The sequence below is a fragment of the Antechinus flavipes genome, chromosome 5 (assembly GCF_016432865.1).
Source record: "Antechinus flavipes isolate AdamAnt ecotype Samford, QLD, Australia chromosome 5, AdamAnt_v2, whole genome shotgun sequence".
NCBI classification, from domain to species: Eukaryota; Metazoa; Chordata; class Mammalia; order Dasyuromorphia; family Dasyuridae; genus Antechinus; species Antechinus flavipes.
This window is the reverse complement of record NC_067402.1, coordinates 39,866,198-39,887,534: the sequence shown is the minus strand read 5'-3', so window position 1 is coordinate 39,887,534 and position 21,337 is coordinate 39,866,198. Positions and strand designations below refer to the sequence as shown.

Below are 21,337 nucleotides of genomic sequence, written 5' to 3'. Positions count from 1 at the left end.
CTCTCCATTCAACATGGAAGCAGAATTTAGGCCAGGTGTTGGCAACCTGTGGTCCACACATAAATCAGATGAGTACCAGAGTCTTCCCAAACTGAATCTGAAGAAGAGTTTTTAGTCATCTGATTTCCCATTCCTGCTAAGGAATTACTGGATAACTGAGGTATTAGTTCAAAAGGGCTTATGGTGTATACCTTCCCTGGGTGTTTGCATTTTTGTAGGGAAGTTTTTAAAAGTCAAGGGTCATCTGAAGAAGAGGGAGGAAAGCTTGCTGTCTTATTATCCACTTCTATTGGCTGTGATCCAGATGGACCTGAGACATTTAATCATGAGCCTCCCCCTGAGGCATATAACCAAAGATATGTGTGAAAATCCAGGCTCATTAGACAAGGGCCCTCATTCTTTTCTTCCCTGTGAGGGAGTTAACAATTTGAGCATTCCACTTTGGGAAGGCTGCCAGCCCTTAATTTAGGTATTCAGGAAATAGAAAAATAAACAATCTACCAGTAACATTAACTACCCACATCACATGTGGCAGCCAAGAGGGGAGGTGGGTTCTGTGCTTGCATGTGACCCTTGGGGAACATGGATATCCCAGCTGTGCAGGGGACTCCACACGTAAGAATGCCTTCGAAATTATTGCCAGAAAAAAAAAAGTTCCACCTACCTTGAGAAAGTGTTGTCGAATATCAAGATGTAAATCCCTGGGTTCCTGACTTTCAGCTGGCCTTTGATGTTTTCCCGGTGGGAATTGCAACGAGTCATGGGAATTAGAACCTGAAAAATCAAACCAGAGGAGACATGACATGCCAGTTTCAGAGCTGGAAGATGATATAGTTAAAAGCTAGAATAGGATTGCCTTAAAGAGCAGCTAATCCTTCCTCATATTTTATGTATGAGGAAAGTGGTCCTCAGAGAAGTGGGTTTATTTCCTCAAGATAAGAAAGCAGTCCAGTTTGGACCAGGAATTGGGGTCTCCTGACTCCCATCTCAATGTGCTTTTCACCTTTTAGTAATCAATGGAAGGGGAAAACCACTATAATACAATGCAAAAAATAACTTACAAAATATCTACATAGAAAAGGGTGAGCAGTCTCAGATCTCAAACTATATTACAAGCAGTAAACATAAAAAGGATTTGGTACTGATTGAGAAATTAAAAAGGTTGATCTCTCGGACCCAACATACAAAAGCAAATGAACACAATAGTCATTGTTGGGGAAACTCAAAGGTCTCAACTACTGGACTAAGATTGACAATTCAACTAAATTTGCTGGGAAAACTGGAAAGAAATGTGTCAAAAACTAGACATAGATTAGCACTTCACACCATTTATCAAGTTCTAAATGGATACACAACTTAAGACATAAAGATAAATAAATGATAAGAGCAAGGAGAAAAAAATATCTTTCATATCTATAGTTGGGAGAAGAGTTCATGACCAAATAAGGGATAAGAAAGGATCACACAATAAAATGGGCAATTTTGATTACATAAAATTAAAAAATTTTTGCACAAACAAAACCAAAGCAGCTAAAATCAGAAGGAAAGAAGGTTAATGGGGAAAAAAAAGTTTTGTAACAAGTTTCTATTAAGGGTCTAATTATCAAGGTATTTGAGGAACAGGTTCAAATTTATGAGAAGAAATTGATATGATATAATATGGATATCATATCATTTGATATGATAATTCATATTCTTTGATTGGCCTAAGGATATAAACAGGTAGTTTTCAGAGGAAGAAATCCAAGCTTCCCAGCAAATGCTGGCTGTAGTTCAGTGGTTTTAGTCAAATTCAAAATCTTCGCGATTCCATTTCAAGTTTTCTTTGCAAAGAAAATGCAATGTTTTGCCATTTTCTTCTCTGTTCATTTTACAGATGAGGAACTAAGACATACAGAATTCAGTGACTTGCCACAATCACAAAACTAGTAAGTATCTGAGATCAAACAAACTCAGGAAGATGAGTCCTTTTGTTTATCTACAGCACCACCTAGCTTCCCAAAGCAATCAACAGCCATGAGCCAAAATGCTTCAATTCACTAACAGAAAAATACAATTTAAACCAACCCTGAATTTCCACCTCATATCCATAAGTTTGGTGAAGCTAACAAAAAAAAGAAAAAAATGACAAATATTGGAAGAGTTTCAAGAAAACAGGTATTATTAGGGCACTACTGGTGGGACTGCAAATTGTATTCAGTGCAGTTATTCTGAACAGCAATCTAGAATCGTGCCCGCAAAGTTATTAAATTGTACATAGCCTTTGACCTACACCCTAAAGTGATCAAAGAAAGAGAAAAAGGACCCATATATACAAAAATAATTATAGCAGCTCTATGTGTGTATGTGAAGGAGAAAGAGAAAGAAAGAAGAAGGAAGGAGGAAGGAGGAAGAGGAGGAGGAAAAGAAGAAAAAGAAAGGAGAGAAAGAGAGGGAGGGAAAGAAGAAGGGAAAGAGAAAGAGAGAACAAGAACAAATAAATGGAAACCTAAGAAGCTGTCCATCAATTGGGGAATATAGTATATGAATGGAATGGAATTTTATTGGGCTGTAAGAAATGACAAAAGGGATGGTCTCAAAGAAATCTGGGAAAACTCCTATCAATTGATGAGGAGTCATGTGAGCAGAACCAAGAGAACAAATTCTACAATAAAAATAACATGGTAAAGAACAATACTTGTTTAAGACTTAAGAACTCAATGAAATAATCAATTGCAATCAATGCAAAAATCAATGCAATAACCACCCATGATTCCAGATGACAGATAATGGAGCATGCTACCCAATAGAGCAAGGATATGGAATGATATATATCTATTTGGAGACATGGGCAATGAGGAGTCTGTTTTGCATTAGTATGCATATTTGTTACAAGGACTTTTTGCTTCTTCTTTTTTTAACCATGGGAAGGGGGAGAGAAAAAAAAAGAGAGAAAATACAAACTTTTTTAATTAAAAAATTTTTTTAAATTCCCCCAAATCCCTTAAAATGATAACAAAACTCCCAATAAAGTCCTACTTAATCATGTCATGAAAGAGACTCTGGATTTATGAAGGCTATATTAATGAAACTTGATTTCTGGCAGGATTACATACCAAGTTGGGAACAGGTTTAGCAACAGACTGTCCATTTCTTTGTATCTGCAACACTGAGCACAATGCTGGCTCATGAGAAGTTCTAAATAAATGCTCACTGTTTTGCAAAGACAGGCCCCAATGTGAATCATGGAGAGGTTCATCACTAGAAAGCTGGTCACTGAGTATCAAATTTTTCTGTTTAGCAACAACTTACATAAATTCTCTGCTAAGAGGAGGCTGTCGTGTGCATTGGTGGAGAGACTGCCCACAAATTGGGACCCTTAGAAAGGATCCTAACACCAGAAAGGCAAAGTTCTCCTGGGCAGAACAAACTCAACTCTTAAAGGTGGCTGTGATTAAAGACTTTATAGTAGAAGCAAATCTTTCCAACCAAGAACATTTTGCCTACAGGAACTCATGTAGATTCTGAGGTTCAAACTATTCCCAGGAGAAGGAAAAATTAGAGGCAACAAGACAGACATACTTTCTTCTAGAATGCTTACAGTATCACCAACTATGAGAACACAGATACATATAGAATGGATATAGATACATATAAGATACATACAGAGACACAATCTTGTTGCCATTTCTCCCCGGACTAAGAATCTTTGATTTCCTACATCCGGTTCCAATGTGGCTAGAATTTCTATATATATATACTTCCAATTTTATTTCATTTTATTTTTCACTTTCAATTTTATTAAAAATAAATCCTTAACTAATGTTAAGTGTCTGTGATCCTGTGTGATCCTGCACAAGTCACCTAACTCTGATTGCCTCCAAAATAGAACAAAATAAAATAAAATAAAACTTAGAATATTCAGGCTAGAATTAGACCTTATTCCAAGAGACGTTTATTCCGATCCTTCAAGGACCAAGACAAGTCTGTGTGAACACAATATTAAACAGCTCAGGACACAATATGTGGCTTCCTTTTGCCCCTCACTGGTTTGTTTGGAAATAACAATAGAAGCTGACATGGCTCTCACAGTAGTGGGCAGAGACGAGGAATGTGCTAGTGAGGTTTTGGGAAAAAAGGCCGAGTCCATTGTTAGATTTTCAGTGTGAGCATTAACATCTCAAAAATCAGCAAACATTTCTAATCAGGGCTTGGTTTACTGTTTTGTTGATTGTCTAGACTTAAGAAAGAGACAGAGAACACATGAATAATGCAGATTAAACTCAAAAGTGTGCTATGCAAACATATTTTTCCTAGAGAACCAAGTGTTAAATATCTATCAGCACATCCCTGGCAGAAAGCTACTGATTGGAAAAGTAGATGGGCCAGATTTGGGGCCAGAGAGATGCGGAGGAGCGTGTCTGAAAACCCAAGTCTTCTGGTGGTTTTACCTCTGGATTTGTGGAGTTATGGAGCGGCTTACCTTACACTGATCCAGAGCAGCATGCTCAGACTCTTGAAAGACAACACTGAACGAGATGCTTTTGGGATCAGAGGAAAAGACCCAGCTGATCGTGAGCCCGGTCTCGGTCACGGTGATCGGGATGATGCTATAGGTGTTGGATCTGACGAACAGCTCTCTGTTGCCTTCCCCGAAGTTTAAGATCTCATCCACTGTGAGGGGTAATTTTATCCTGCAATAAAGATGGGAAGAATGGCTTCAGCTGCATGACCAATGTCCCGGTTAGCATCATTGTCCATTTAGCAGAAGAATCTTGGACCTTCTTCTTCCCAACAGAGATTTTTCTTTTTCGTTTCTTTTGGGAGGGAGAGAACAAGTAAGACCTTTACTTGGAGGAAGGGAGCCTGCTAAGATCTTCACTTGGACAAACTTGTTTTCAGCACTGGTATTATTTTATATACATAAATTAATAGATTAAGCAGAGATTTTAGAAGGAAAATTCTTACCCTTTGGGAGCCAAAAAATTTCTGGCTGATGTAAAGTAGGAATTATTTGCATGGGAGTTGGGATTGTATTAATCAATCAATCAAGAATCAATAAGCATTAGGATTGCACATGTTTAACCTATATCAGCTTGCTTGCTGTCTTGGGGAGGGAAGAGGTAAGGAAAGGAAGAAGAAAAATTTGGAATACAAAGTTTTACACATGAATGCTGAAAGAATCAATAAACATTTATTAAGTGCTTATTGTGGCCTGGAATTGTGCCAGGTGTTGAGAATACAAATATAAAGAAAGAAACAATCCTTTCTTGTCAGTTTACATTCTGAAGCATGATGTATTTTTAAAATGGTTTCTATGTAACTGGTTTCTTTTGTAATCCTGTAGATTTTATTTTAGTTGTTTAAAAACATTATCCTGGGAAAAGACTCCATCAGAATCCCCAAGGAGTCCATGACACACAAAAAGGTTAGCTCCTATTGTAAACTGTATTGGAAAAGGAGACAGCTTGTGATAGGGTAAGAAAAAGGGAATTAGTCATTTCCCCTACTGAGTTCAGGTTGTTTCCCCTGATACTTTGTACTTCTCTGTGTAGATGGAAAACTGACCCCATGATTTGGTTTATGAAAAAAACAAAACAAAACAAAGTTATATCAAGAATGGAATTAAAATAGAAAAGTTAAGCCCAAAGATACTGTGTTGCTGAGATACAGCATGTGGGTATCCCACAAATTTAGAAGGTTTAGCTGAAGTATTTTATGTGGACAGAGCACTGAATTAGCTGAAATTCTGAACATGGAGGCAGCTGAAGCTAGAGGATACAATATTGGACTCTGAGTAGGGAGGAAGCCACCCCGGCCACAACGTTAAGAGTCTAGTGCAATTGTCCTCAAACTACAGCCGGGCCAGATGCAGCAGCTGAGGATGTTTATCCCCCTCACTCAGGGCTATGAAGTTTCTTTATTTAAAGGCCCACACTAAAAAAGGGAAAGGGACCTGTACGTGCCAAAATGTTTGTAGCAGCCCTGTTTGTAGTGGCTAGAAACTGGAAATTGAATGGATGCCCATCAATTGGAGAATGGCTGAACAAACTGTGGTATATGAATGCTATGGAATATTATTGCTCTGTAAGGAATGACTAGCAGGATGAATACAGAGAGGCTTGGAGAGACCTACATGGACTGATGCTAAGTGAGATGAGCAGAACCAGGAGATCATTATACACTTCGACAACGATATTGTATGAGGATGTATTCTGATGGAAGTAGATTTCTATGACAAAGAGACCTAACTGAGTTTCAATGGATAAATGATGGACAGAAACAGCTACACCCAAAGAAGGAACACGGGGAAACGAATGTGAACTATTTGCATTTTTGATTTTCTTCCCGAGTTATTTTTACCTTCTGAATCCAATTCTCCCTGTGCAACAGGAGAACTGTTCGGTTCTGCAAATATGTATTGTATCTAGGATATACTGCAACATATTTAACATATATAGGACTGCTTGCCATCTTGGGGGGGGGGTGGAGGGAGGGAGAGGAAAAAATGAAACATAAGCGAGTGCAAGGGATAATGTTGTAAAAAAAAATTATCCTGGCATGGATTCTGTCAATACAAAGTTATTATTAAATAAAATAAAATTTAAATTAAAAAAGGCCCACAAAACAAAGTTTTTGTTTTTATTATAGTCCGGCCCTCCAACAGTCTGAGGGACAGTGAACTGGCCCCGTATTTAAAAAGTTTGAGGACCCCTGGTCTAGTGGTTACAGGGCTAAAGGATCTGCTTTTAGGATCACAGGCAAACACTCTCTGTGCCTCAATATTCCAATCTGTAAAATGGGAATAACAATAGCAATAATATCTAACTAGAGGAAACATGGCCTAATGGGTAAAGGGACACGATTGGAATTTACTATTTCCGGATGTGGCTCTTTTCAGCAATGAGGTAATTCAAGTCAATTCCAATAGACTCTTGATGGAGAGAACCATCCATATCCAGAGAGAAGACCACGGGGATTGAATGTGGACCACAACATAGTATTTTCACCTTTCTTGTTTGGTTGCTTTTTTTTTCTCTTTTTCATTTTTGTTCCTTTTGGATCTGATTTTTCTTTTGCAGCATAATAATTGTGGAAATATGTATAGGAGAATTCCACATGTTTAATATATATCACTGTCTAGGGGGGAAGATGGTGGAAGGAAGGGAGAAAAATTTGGAATACAAGGTTTTGCAAGGGTCAATAATGAAAACTATCTTTGTATATATTTTGAAAATAAAAAGCTATTTTTTTTTTAAAGAATGTATGAGAATAAAATCAAACAAACAAACAAAAAAAAGCTCTATTTTCTACGTATTGTAGATGAGGTTCCTCCACTGCTATAAATAGGTTTAGGAAAGAAAAGAGAGTTTGGGGACGTCACATCACAGTTCATATTTCTAAAGGGGTTGAGGAAGGATATAGGTTTGTGACCTAACACAGATGGCTGAGGTTCATTCCCATAGGCCTGCAGGCCCTGAGAAAACATTTACCAAAAGTCTCACTTGGATATGAATGGGACTTTTTGGTGGTTCCAAATACTAGGATGAACAGGCCATTCTCCCAGGATGTCCTCATTCTGCATTTCTCAGTCTAGTTAAGCATGTCAGCCAGGCTGTAGCAGGATAGAAAAAAGATGGGAGAAGGAGCAAGAAGGGTCCAGAGAGAGATGGCAGCATTTCCATGGAGGCCTGCAAGGCCCATGAGAAGTAACGGCTGCGTGAGGTTGCCAAAATTGGTAAACTTATTGATAACCTTTGACTTCCAATGAATGAATAAGTGCCCCAACCAGGTTTTTGAGTCTCCTTCTTCTCCCCACCTTGGTGCAGCCCAACCTGGCTGCGATGGTACTCACATCAGCTCTCCAGACTTCAGCAAGCAGATTTCTGCATCCTGGCCCATGGGTATATCTTCAGAGTCATCAGGTGTTAGAGAGTTGGAGGTGCTGTCCCTGGGAGGTCAAAAATAGAAAGATGGTCTCAGTCAGGCACAAACACACCTCAGAGAATCCTTCTCGGTAAGCCGTGTGCACCGCCACATCTATTGTTTCCCCTCTAAGAAATCAAGCGCTTCCCAAGTCCTAGCTGTAACAACAGCGTTTGGGGCTGCTCTGAAGGAGGACGCCCAGAATAAATGCGGGCTGCTAAGGACACGCCGACTGATCAGCAACCCCATACTGACTGAACTGCATGGCTCTGCGGCAAGGATTACTGCCTAAATCAAGTCCAGCATCACAGGGAAAAGGAAGAGTGGGAGAAAGTTGGGAGAGGAAGAAAAGCATCTGCAATCCTGTAATCACAAACACAGTTCACATCGGTTTCCTTCTCCACCCATCCTCAAGACCTCATCTTTACCCTTGTCCTTCAAAACACTAAACTGGTATTTCTACTTTCTGAGCCTCCTTTTTGTTTTCTTTCTTTCACTTTTAAGTACAAAGTAAATAGAAAATAAAATTTTAAGAAATAATAAAAGTATGTATTCTGACAGAAGTGAATCTCTTCGACAAAGAGACCTAACTCATTTTCAATTGATCAGTGATGGACAGAAGCAGCTACACCCAGAGAAAGAACACTGGGAAATGAATATAAACTGCTTGCATTTTTGTTTTCTTCACGGGTTATTTATGCCTTCTGAATCCAATTCTCCCTGTGCAACAAGAAAACCCTTCGGTTCTGCACACATATATTGTATCCAGGATATACTGTAACCTATTCAACATGTAAAGGACTGCTTGCCATCTGGGGGGAGGAGGTGGAGGGAGGGAGGGGAAAAATCAGAACAGAAATGAGTGCAAGGAATAATGCTGTAAAAAATTACCCTGGCATGGGTTCTGTCAACAAAAAGTTATTTAAAAAAAAGAAATGATAAAAGTAATACTAGATCAGGGGCTTTGAAAAAAATGAAACCTGTGATTTGTCTATTTTCTGTCCTCCTTTTGTCCTATACCTATGATTCCTGCAACCACCATTACATCCAACTCCCGTCATCTGCATTCAGATAATGTAGGAAGTAGATAATGGAGTTGACCCAGAGTTTTTCCCAATTCGTCCCTTCTCCATAAAAGGTCAGGGTAAAAGAGCTAAACTGAGACACAGGTGGCCGTACATGGAGGGTGGAGGTGATGGTTAAAACCTGAAAGGGGGATTTAATCTCAGACTACGTTCCAAAGTGAGGCTCACGTGACTCAACAAAATGTCACTTAGCGTGCCCCCTACCGGGGACCATGGTCATTACAGACGCATAATCTCCACCCCATCCTTCAGGGCAGGGGGGGAGGGGGAGGGGGGGGGGGGCTAGCAGCACCGTTACTACCACACGGGGGAGGGAGCGCCCGTGAACTCTGGGGACATTAAAAGAGAGTCTCATGTCTGAAAAAGTGAGGAAGCGCCGGGTTGGAGGCAGCCTCCACCGTGTTGGACAGAAGGGACAGTATGGGCAAACCAAACTGCCGGGACAGCCCCTGGCCGCTAGAGGTCGCCAGCTCCCCGGTGATGACTGCCCATCTGGCCGCCTTGTTTCGTTTTCCTCTGGAGTCTGAAGCCAATTCGCTCTTAATGCAGCTTATTCCTCCGTCCCCCAGCGCCTGCGCATTCCCAGTCCCGAACTCTCGTGCTCTGTCCGGAGCTGCACGACAGCCGGCCAGAGCCAGCAGCGAGGGAGCGCTCCGTTATCTGGCCGGAATGAGCCTTTTCTTCTTCTCCCCCAACCCACAATAAAGTAAAAACTAAAGACTAACTGTAGAGTCTCATGAGTAAAGAGCAGCTGCGGAGTAACCAAAGGAAGAGGAGGAACTCACAGTTAAGGACTGGAGAGGAGGAAATGCGGGGCGATTCCCTGGCCACGGGACCCCTGCCGGATCCAGCACTACCTATTAAAATCCCCAATGCTCTTCTCTCCTCAATCCACGCGATTTTAACCTCTTTACCAGGGCATTTCTCCTCGGAACGTTGGCGAATGAGCGCTATTCCCATGTTCTGGGGGACGGGAGGCCGGCCGGGTCCCAGTCTCGTGGCCCGGCCTCCTCGACCAGCTTGGGCCGCCTGGGATTATTTTCCCGCGTTGGCTGGCAGAGGGGCCCTCCCTTTCACCCCGGAGGCGCGCGGTTACCCCTGTTTTACACAAGAGGCGCGGAGAGCAGCTCGGGTGACTTGCCCCGGCCATGTGCCTGAAGCCAGATTGGAATTCAGGTTTTCCGGACTCCGGGCCCGGGGCTCCGCGCCCTGTGCCAAGTGTAGTGTCCCCCAACGCTGCGTCTGGGCTGTGACCTTCTCCGTGTCGGTGCTCCCTCTGGGGCCACACAAGGCGATAGTCTTCACTTCCTCTCCTGTGCGGGTCCTCCGATGGTGGGGATCCTCCGGGTTACTTGATATTTTGTGAACGCGGGCGGAACGCTCATCTCCGTGAATCACCAGCCATCCCATTCAATTCAATCAGATAAAAATGGATGCAGTGCCTACTATGTGCCAGATACTGTGCTAATCACTGGGCACAGAATCAGAAAACGCCCTCAATCTGTTTATAATCTAATGGGGAAAAGTAGCACAAAAGGAAGCTGAAAAAAGGTGGCGGTCGGGGGCCACTAGGGGGCAAAATTTTCTACAGAATAGTTACCAAGCAGAGCACTAGTGGCAGATGGAGAGTGAGGGGGCAAGGAAGGGTCTGAGAAGAGCTCATGGCTCCTCCTCAGCCCAATTGGAAGGAAGGGGCAATGGGGACCTGAGAAGTCCATCTGCAGGTTTTCCTGAGGGAGCCACCATGTTCCCTAAGATGGAAACCAGAGACTGACAGCCAGCTCCCCAAGGGCAGTCCTCGCACCAATTATCCCGAACATGAACAAGATGTTGCAGCCTCCTCACATCCAACCTATGTCTGCCGGCCTCCCCACTGCCCTTTCCTCCTCTGTGAAACTGGGATTCCATGGAATTGTCACAAGACTACCGGCACCCAAAGGAGGGGTCTTTGTTCCCCCTCAGGGAGAATCTTGTGCCATGATTATGCACTTGCACAATTCCCTGGAGATGACCGTGATTAAAGCTTTCCTGGATAACTCAAGAAACTGCCAACTTCTCAGAATCTTTATTTTCAAATAATCAACAAGCATTTATGAAGGAATAAACTATGGTGTCTGGCATTGTACTAGGAGTGGGGATAACTAGACAAAAACATGCAAATCCCTACTACTGAATAGCAAAGTGAAATCAACGATTGCAATACAAGAGTAGAGATGAAAAAGTTGTAGGAGACTTGGCTAAATAAACTCAGAACATACAAGAGGGGTGTGTGTGTGTGTGTGTGTGCGCGCGCGTGTTTAAGTTCATGTTACTGTTTCTCTTCATCAATGGTCTTTCTCTACTCAATTGGATGGAGAAAAATAATCCAATGACCAAGCTTCTGGTTGGCTGGAGACTGTTAATCCAAGTTTTACTGTCTCATGGAGTACAGTGGATAGAGTGATGGATGGAATAGGAAATTCGCTGGGTTCAAATCCCACCACAGACATTTACCATCCATGTGACTCTGGGCAGGTCATTTGATCTTGATGTGCCTTAATTTCCACATCTCTAAAATGGGATATAGAGCATCCACCCCACAGGGTTGCTGTGAGGATCAAATAAAATTACATGCACTCTGCAAACCTTCAGGGACTCTAGAGGGGAGCTGCTATCAGGAGATGACGATGTTAAGGAATGATAATGGGACAGTACCATGATGATGTGGAAAGACCCCTGTCCTTGCCTGCAGGGAGAAGACCTGGATCTTTATGGGACTTTGACCAACTCAAGTGACTCTCAGCTTCCTCATACATCAGATGAGTGATGGACAAAAGGACTTCTTAGATCTTTCCAGCTCTAATTTTTTAATGATTCAATGGGAGGAGACAGGGCAAAGTGGGCAGATCAGCTGTTTCTTGTGGGGTAGTGGAGAGTGAGTGGAGTTGAGAGCCATAAAATCTGGGCTCCTGTCTAAGCTCTGCAACAGGAACAATAAGATGGGGAACCAGACAATTTCTTCAGAGTCCAATAACTTAAGAATGTACTTGAGTAGAGGGATCACAGCTGTTCCCACAGGAGGAGAAAGCAAGAAGCCCAATGAGGTGCCGGCCTTACTATTTAATGTTGGAGAATGTTAATTCTTAGAATGCCCCCAACAGCCTTCTTGCTCTGACAGGGCACACAAATCACCATGGGCTGGGGCTTATGGCTCACTCCAGGGTTTTCCTCCTGATGCAGTCTCTGCTCCCTTCTCTCCCATCATCCTGTGGGCAATGGTTAGAGGACTTCCACTCTTCCCTGTCATGGTTAGATAGAGAGACTAAGCTTTTCCAGGCAAGCTCCTAGGTTACAGAACCTGAAGGTGGCAGAAACCACCCTGAATATGCGTTCTCCTCTCTCCTAAACTTTAAAAAAAGAGACAGACCCTGAGTTAGTCCATTACGGGAACTAAAGAACAAAGATCACTGGGGCAGGAAACCAGACAGAGAGGTTTCTGTCTGAAGGAAAGGACTAGTGTCCAGTTGGGCCCAGTCCTGCCTTCCTCAAAGTTACTTGGGGGAAGGACTAAAGCTCCGAAAAGTAAATTCCCCAAGACAGGAGGAGGCTGAGACAGTTTTGAGGTCCATTCCTAACATCAAAGGGAAAGGAGTCAGAAACTTAGTGGCAGGGAAATAAATGAACAAAAGACCAAAACTACCAAATATTTTAGGAGGGAGAAAATTCAGCTAAAAATTTAGACTATAAGCAGATAAGTTAATAAGAGATATTAAAATTAGAAGATGAACTTCTAGGCATCTAAGAGACTGCAAATGTCTCTAAATAAATATTGGCTTTTCTAAGAAAACTCCATGGACAGTACTGGCATCATAAATAAATATTGTTACACAAAAGAAATTAAGTTAATAACTGATAACTGATAAAACATAGAACACTGAGATCTCCCAAGAGAGCAATGGTTCTAATGAGAAATCAAAATTTGTAGACAAGCTACATGAGAACAAATGGCAGAATTTATGACTTCTACAGTAGAAATAATTAGTTTTCATAGGGATAAGTCTCTCCAAAGAAGCAAAAGGGAGAACACAGATTGGGAATACAAATGACATGAAGGACAATCTGGAAGAAGAAAAGCAAAAACATGATCTCTACACAAGCAAAACATACTGATCTTGAAGACATGTTCCAGAGAGACAACTTAAGGTTTTAGGATAATAGGCCTCCCTTCAGAACATGACAAGTAATATATTGTGATCACCATAGTACAAAAAAATGATGCAAGAAAACTGCTCAGAATTTTGAGAGGCAAAAGGTAAAACACCAAAAGAAGGGAAAAATCACTTCCAGAATGTTAAATGACCAAAGAGATAGAGTAGGAATAAAAAGATTTCAACTTAAACCCTCTCACTCCACATATAGAACTCCTCCCATGGACCAGTCCCCGCCTCCTTCCCATCCAGCTTTGAAATCTGGAAATCAGCCTTGATTTTCCCTCTTCTCCATCTCCTGCCCCAACCCCAAGCACCAGCCCCAGAACATCTAATCAGTTCCCCAGTCTTATCACTTCCACCTCCATAATTTCTCTCATTGGCATTCTCTCTGCTTTCACTAAGCATCCTTAGCTCAGCCCATGGCCCATCTCTTCTTCCTTGCTGATTCAGTCTCCCAATTGGGCTTCAGCTTCTCATCTCTCCCTACCTATCTATCTCCCTATCTCTCTATCTATCTTTTGCTGACACAGTTGGGGTTAAGTGACTTGCCCAGGGTCATACAACTAGGAAATCTTCAGCATCTGAGGTCACATTTGAACTCAGGTCCACCTGACTTCAGGGCTGGTGCTCTATCCACTGTACCACCTATCTGTCCCCATCTCTCCCTTTTTAACTGATCTATTCTACTGCTAAAATACTCTTCCTACAGCAAAACTCTGGCAAGTCACCCTGCTACTCAGGATTCTTTGGAAGGTCATGATGAGAGGGAACTCAGAAGCTAATAGATGAGGAAAGGAAGGTCCAGCAAGTTGAGGTACCTGCTCAAGGTTCTCTACATCTTAGAATCCCTGGCTTTCTTCAGCTTTACATCCCTTGCCATGGCTGCGATTCCCTTCCTCCAAAGATCATATAAATGCTCATCTTTTTACCTCACCCTCCCAGAATGCTACCCCTGCCCCTCAACTCTGCCTCTCAGCTTCCCTTCAGTCGCAGCTCAAATTCTACCCTTGCAGAAATCCTTCCTGTCCCTCCATCCCTTGCCTTCCCCTCTGAGACTATCTACCATCTACACTATACATGTTTATACCTATACAATTTTTACAGGCTTTCTCACCTTCAAATTTAAGCTTCTTAAGGGGCAAGGACTATATTGTTGCCTTTCTATTTCCTAGCCCTTGGCATATAAGTTCATAAATGCTTGTTGACTGAAACTTTCACAAACATTATTGTAATTATTATCACCTATCCTACTCTTTACTATTGCCACCCTAATACTTTACAACTGTGAAAATGGAACAAAAAGGGTTTAACTGACTTGGACAGAGACCCAGAATCAGTCTTGATTAACTCTGACTTATCTGGATCCAGATTGGTTGGGGGCAAACAAGTGGGAGGGGTAAGTACCATCAAACTCCATGGTCAACCCAAGGCTTCTGGTATAAAAGGAAACTAGTCAGAAGCCTAGGGAAACCACATGCACTGAGGTGCAAAGGCTGTATCATTATGAGCTTATTTCTGATAACCAACTAACTGAGCATCAGCACTGAAAGGGATTCTGGTGAGTTACTCTTTTTCTATTTCCACAGCAATAAGGTACAGTGGAAGGAAGGGCAAAACCCTCTGTCTCTCCTCTCACTGTGGAAGCTATTCCTATTCCTTTCTGACTCTCTTTCTCTTTTTTAATGATCTAGAACAGTCATACACCATGACAAAGAGTGTAATAAGAGCCATTCTTAAACTTGGCCATTTTACTGTGATTTTCTAAGAACATTAATCATAATTGGAAGGTTTTTCTAATCACGGGGCTGAAGCATTGAATTTTCTGGATGGATTTCTCAGATGAGGCAGGTATACACACAAATCTGAGGGAAAGGTGTGTATGTTTGTGGGCGGGGGGGGGGTGGAGTTTAGTGATGGATTTGCACAGGTTAATGGAGTAAAATTCAGAAAACGCTATCCATGGCCAATTTAAATGACTATGAAATAAGGTTGAATTCAAATGATGCTAGTGAATGGAGGGGTGGGGGTGGGGGTGGGGGGGAATTTAGTCAGCAAAACTCTGCAGGATTAAGTTAAATGACAAGTGTCCTGAATTCTACTTTTAGAAGGGGATTTGTGCCATCACTGCTAAAAGAAGGAAAATCAATTTTTCATTCCTTTTTGAAACAATATACGCCATCCCATGTCACCTAGCACTATAAAATACTATTTGTAACTAAGAAAAAAAAAAGATAAACAACTTCAGTTCCTCTGTTATTAAATAACAAGACGGTCAAGGGTTTTTCCCATTGTGAGAAAGCTCACAGCATCATTAATGAGAGATAATAGCTTGCTTTCATACAACATTTCATTCATACGACATTTCAGTGTCTACAAAGAAAATTATGTACATCATCTCAATAAATCACCCCAAAACTATGGGACACGGATAGGAAAAGTTCTATCAAATTCTCTTTATTTCTTTTTTCCTTAAATTTTTTTCTTTCCTTCTTTTTTGTTTTTCTCTCTCCCTTATTCCTTCCACAGCTTTTCTCTTTTTACTCTTTTCTTTCCATCTTTCTTTTATTTTCTATCCCTTTCTTCCTTCCATTTTTCTTTCTCTCTCTCTCTTCTTTTGTTATTTTTTTCCTTTCTTTCAGAAAGGGGCAAACTGAGTCTTAAGAGGGACAAAGAGGGACCATTTGCCCATGGTCACACGGCCTATTACAGAGATTAAACTGGGACTCAAACTCAAGTCTCTGGACTCCAGACCCAATAGGAAGAGCTAGACATGGAATTAGAGGCTTAGATTCAGACACTTAGCAACTATGAAACTATGCCTCAGTTTCCTAGTCTGGAAAATGGGAATAATCATATTTTTAGTTCTAATTTCTTAAGGGCTATTGGGAGAAAAGAACTTAGAAAACTTGAAAGCACCATAACAATGTTAAGTAGTTAGAATTGTGACTCCAGAATCATCTCACTAAATGCCTGGTATATAAAATATACATACATACATACATACACACACACACACACACCCCTATAGCTTAATAAATACTGATTGTTTTACTGATTGAAAGTCAGTAGTGGCACTTAGTTTTAAAGTATCTACTGACAGAACAATATTGAATCTCAGGAACTAATGAAAATCAAAAGCAATTATCAAACTGGATTAGAAGAGGGTGTGTTTTACAAAATCCTCATTTAGCCAGGCAGCCAGTCAATATTTTGAGAGAAGTTACAACAAAGACAAAGATACTGTGGATATAATGGAAAGAGCACTTAGAAGTTGGGAAACATGGATTTACTTTGATAAAATCAGTTTGATTCTGGGCAGATGAAATGGCCATTTCAGATATAGATATAGATATTTCAGATCTCTCTCTCTCTCTATCTATATTTTATCTTATCATTTGGGTCTTTTGGCCCTAACATTTCAGAACACTAGGATTCAGACACCAGCATTGTGTTTATCTTCCTGAGGAACCAAACACCAAAAAGGCATCACATAAAACAGGTCCTCACCTGCTGTACTTCTAACAATTTCACTAGTACCAGGCTACCCTTGGTGCAGAAAAAAAAGGACACAATTGCTACCTGACTCTTTCCCTTCCCAGAATATTCAAAATCAATAGGTTTTGCACAAAGCTGCTATTATACAGTGAGCATCAGTGAAAGAAAAGGGAAAGGGAAGGAAGGAACAAGCATTTATTAAGTGCCTACTATGTGCCAAGCATTGCTAAGCATTTTACAAATGTTATCTCATTTGATCCTCACTATGAACCTGGGAGGTGAGTGCAATTCTTACCCCCTTTTCACAGATGAAGACACTGAAGTAGATAGTGGTTAAGTGACTTGTCCAGAATCACGCAGCTCATAAGTATCTGAGGCTGAATTTGAACTAACTTCAACCTCAGTGCTCTAGAGAAGAATTAGGAAACCAGAAAGTAGGAAAAGCTCTAGAAAAATGGTGACGTAGGCAACATTTGGTCTTTGACCCCCCTCCCACCATGTCTTTTACTCTCTCTCCCATCCCAATGACCTCAGTTTCCATAGTCTGTCTCATTTCCATAGTACTTTATAATCTTTTAAATAAATTCTAATGCTTATTTAGCACAGTTCCTGACACAAAATAGGTGCTTAATGAATGTTTAGCTTTTGATAAAATCCTCTCTACTTTGGGTTGATAAAGACTTAAGCAAAAGCAAAGATTGATTTAATTAAAAGAGATAAGGAAGGAAACTATATCTTGCTTAAGGGTACTATAGACAATGAAGCAATATCAGTATTAAACATATATGCACCAAGTGGTATTGCATCTAACTTCCTTAAAGAGAAGCTAAGAGAGTTGCGAGAAGAAATAGACAGCAAAACTATAATAGTGGGAGATCTCAATCTTGCACTCTCAGATTTAGATAAATCAAATCACAAAACAAATAAGAAAGAAATTAAAGAGGTAAATAGAATTAGAGAAGACTTAAGATGTCATTTCTGGGAATATTTCAGGCTAAATATGGGAATGTTGAAGTCAAAAATCTTCAGGACTTAAGAATTAAATACCTAATGGTGCAATTCCAGGTACTAAGTCAGTTAATATAGAAGATATTTTGGGTTTCAAATCACGCTGCATGGGTTTCCAATCTTTGCTCAGCTGTTGAGCATTTTGTGAAGCAGGATATCTTTGTGTCTGTGTCCACATCCATAATGTGAAGCCTTAATTCCACTTGATTACCCTTAAATTAAATATGTACTTAATTACCCTAATTCTACTTAAAAAAAAAACCACAATGCTTTCAACAATATGCATGAATTCTCTTCACACTATATAGTCTGTATGTATGGGATCTATCTAAATTTATCAGAGTTAATGATGTGAACGGAGACACTTTAGCACTAGCATATCTGCCATAAATGTACTCATGTTATGGACTGAGCCCATGCTAATGGGTGAATTTAGAGCATTAGTGAAGCAGAAGAAGTCAACTTAGATAACAGCTTATAAAATTATGCTTTTTCTTCATTTAGAAAGACTATTACTAAGTAGTTTCATACAGGTTATGGATATTGAGTACCTTGGTGCTGACAATAAATCTACAATCACCATTTGGCTTTTTGGGCTTGTAGCATAATGAAAGAATGGAACTTCTGGGAGATGAATGGGGAATGGAAATAGTGTTGTCTTAAATATTTGAGGAAAATTATTGTCTAATTGCAGGCAATTGCTAAAAAGAGAGTCATGGAAGAAGAATATGAATACGATCCCGATATCTGGAAATCAGGAGACAATATCAGCAAGGAGGAGAATGAGAATTTTCTGAAATTCAGGAATATTTTCCTACCCTGCATATATTTGCTGGTGTTCTGCTTTGGCTTGGTAGGGAACGGTCTGGTGCTGGCAGTCTATATTTTTTGCCAGAAGACAAAGAGTCTGACTGACCAGTTTCTTCTGAACTTGCCCATCGCTGACTTCTTATTTATCTGTACTCTGCCATTCTGGGTTTATACTATCCTCCATGAGTGGATCTTTGGGGAAGTCATGTGCAGGGTTGTCCTGGGGATGTACACCTTAAATTTCTACACATCCATGTTGTTCCTCACTTGCATCACCATTGACCGGTTTGTGGCAGTAGTTCAGGCCACCAAGACTCACAACTATCAAGCCCAGAGGATGACTGTGGGAAAGATTATCTATATCATCATTTGGGTGGTCTCTTTCCTGGTTGCCATCCCACAGTTCATGTATGCCAAAGTTACTAAAAATGACAATCATATTTGTCAGTATGAAGCGGCAAGCATTTCTACTGTGGTCCTCTCCTCTCAAATGACCATTGGGTTCTTTCTGCCTCTAGTAACCATGATCATCTGCTACTCAGTCATTGTCAAGACCCTGATACATGCCAGGGGTTTCCAGAAGCACAAGTCTTTAAAGATTATCTTCTTAGTGGTCACAGTGTTCATCGTCACCCAATTACCTTTCAATCTCCTCAAGCTTATCCGTACCACAAGTTGGGAGTATGACACAGAGCCTGGCTTCCTCTATGCCCTCGTGATAACCGAGGCCATTGCTTATCTCCGGGTCTGCCTCAACCCCCTGCTGTATGCCTTTGTTGGGGTGAAATTCAGAAAGAATTTTTGGAAACTCATGAAGGCTCTCAAGTGCCCCCATGCCGCAGAGAAAATAAGCCAGCTTCAGTCCAGCAATGACACCTCCAAGAGTTTTTCTGCTTCCAATACTCAGGCCTCCAGCATGTACCAGCTGTAGCTCATGCCCACCATTCAGACAAGAAAACAAGTATGTGTTAAGTGCCACCACAGGGGTGTAGACACTGCACTCAATGTAATTAAGTGAATTATTTTGGAAGATTATAAGATGACTATATCGTGAGTGGGATTTTTGCTTGCAAATTCTGGATTACCACCAAGAAGTGAATAAGAACCATTTTTCTGGGTACCAAGGATCCTTCTATAATTAATAGATCTTAGGCTAACCTGATTCCTTCCTTGAATAGGAGCTATTGCCCAGACCTAAGTTCAATGGTTATAAAAATCAGAACACGGCAAGGACTTTCCCCCAACCCCATGTACTATGTGATCTGAGAAACACTGAGTAAAATGAATGAACATGTAAATTACTCAGATCCCCCCAGTGTCATTGCTTTCTTCAAGACCTGCCTTTGGGAACTGGATGAAAGGGACAAAATGTCACCAGTAAAACTATGGACTCCATGATTTAGATACTGTCATGGAGAGCGGACTACAAAAGCAGCTCTGAAAATTGAGAGTGGTCCAGATCTCTGGGAATGAAAGGAAACAGGAAAACGAAATACATCAGCCAGAAGGCCTAAAAACAGTCATCTAATTTGTCTCCCTTTATCTACTTTATCTACTGCTCTCTCCAGTTCCCAGCTATTTCATTTCCATGCTCACAAGAGTCAGTCTACTGCAGGAAGGAGAGATTGGCAGTGGAGTGATTAGCTCTGATAAATGAGGGCAGACATAACACCAGCTTCATAATCTGAAGAGAATTCATGTATATTGCTGAAAGTGTTGAGTTGTTTTTTAAGTAGAATTAAGGGTAACTTGTGAACCTGCTGTTTCTTGTACATAAAATTAGATTAAAAATGCTTATTCTAGGTCTGTGAAAAGTATCTTTTCATTATTATGGCGAGATCATAATAAATATTGTTTTGTTTTTTCATTACAAACTACAGATATCTTTACAAATCTTTAATTTTATTTTGCCCAGAGTGACTAAAACCTCCTGGAAAAGACAGTCTTGGGTGTTTTTTTGAGGGCATCGTAACTCAATGTGAAACTACATTTGAAATTTTAGGGGCCTTAGATACCACTGAAATTCAGGTGTTTCTGGTTTAGCAAAACCATTCAGCTGTTATGACGTCAAACTCCCTGCACACTATTTAATAAAATGAGGGCATTTGCTTAATCTTTACAATGAGAACACTGACTGAAATATGTCTTTACATGGCATCCTTTTAAACTTCTTAGATTATAAAAATACACATTGACTGACTTATATATGTCTCAGTACATAGATATATTGATGAGATTTATACATAGTCCTTTAAGGTTTGCAAAGCACTTTACAAATATCTCAGTTTATCCTCCCCACATCCCTGAAAGACAGGTCCTGTTAATTTTCAAGCACATGGAAATTACATGTTAATTTTCAATTATAAGCAACTTTTAATACAGATAAAAATAGTTTTCCACATCCATTTTTCTAAGATTTTGTGTTCCAAATTTTTCTCCCTTTATCTCCCTCCTCCTTCCCTAAGACAGCAAGTAATCTGATATAGATTAAATATGTGCAATTCTTTCAAACATATTTCCATATTTGTCATGTTTTGCAAGAAAAATCAGGTGGGTGCTATTATTTTCCCGATTTTACAGATGAAAAAACTAAGGCAGGCAGGGTTTGTGTGGCTTTTCCAGGGCCACAGAACCTACATTTGTGTCAGAGGGAAGAGGCAATGAAGATGTCAGCTGGTCAGTTAAAGAAACTTAAATGAATCTAGCATATGAGATGTTTCCCTGCTTCCCTGCAATCCCAAATATTTCTTGCCACTTTAAACATCTCCCTGTAGCAGGAAAGGTCCACACATAGAGCCCTGCAAACATTTCCTACCTCCATCCTCATCCCTCCTAATCAATGGA

General features: G+C 40.6%; 2 protein-coding genes across 6 annotated transcripts in view; one reads left to right on the top strand and one right to left on the bottom strand.

The window, feature by feature from the left end:
• FYCO1 (FYVE and coiled-coil domain autophagy adaptor 1) overlaps positions 1 to 21,337 on the bottom strand; it is a 95,500-nt gene that overhangs the window by 5,013 nt on the left and 69,150 nt on the right. For 3 of the 5 annotated variants that reach the window (XR_007947734.1, XR_007947736.1, XR_007947735.1), the window contains 2 exons: positions 7,835 to 7,930; positions 4,575 to 4,673 (listed from right to left, as the gene is read on the bottom strand). Coding sequence is in view for 2 of the 5 variants with exons in the window: in XM_051962217.1 (XP_051818177.1) it covers positions 665 to 774; positions 4,463 to 4,673; positions 7,835 to 7,930 (417 nt within the window). In the remaining 3 variants the exon portion in view is untranslated. Of the gene's footprint in view, positions 1 to 664; positions 775 to 4,462; positions 4,674 to 7,833; positions 7,931 to 21,337 lie in introns of those variants that run through there. The other 2 variants (XM_051962217.1, XM_051962216.1) reach the window with 2 other exon arrangements.
• On the top strand, positions 14,082 to 20,370 carry CXCR6 (C-X-C motif chemokine receptor 6). Its single transcript, XM_051962218.1, has 2 exons — positions 14,082 to 14,738; positions 18,378 to 20,370. Exon 2 carries the CDS (start codon positions 18,399 to 18,401, stop codon positions 19,422 to 19,424), a length of 1,026 nt encoding a protein of 341 aa, XP_051818178.1. The 5' UTR covers positions 14,082 to 14,738; positions 18,378 to 18,398; the 3' UTR covers positions 19,425 to 20,370.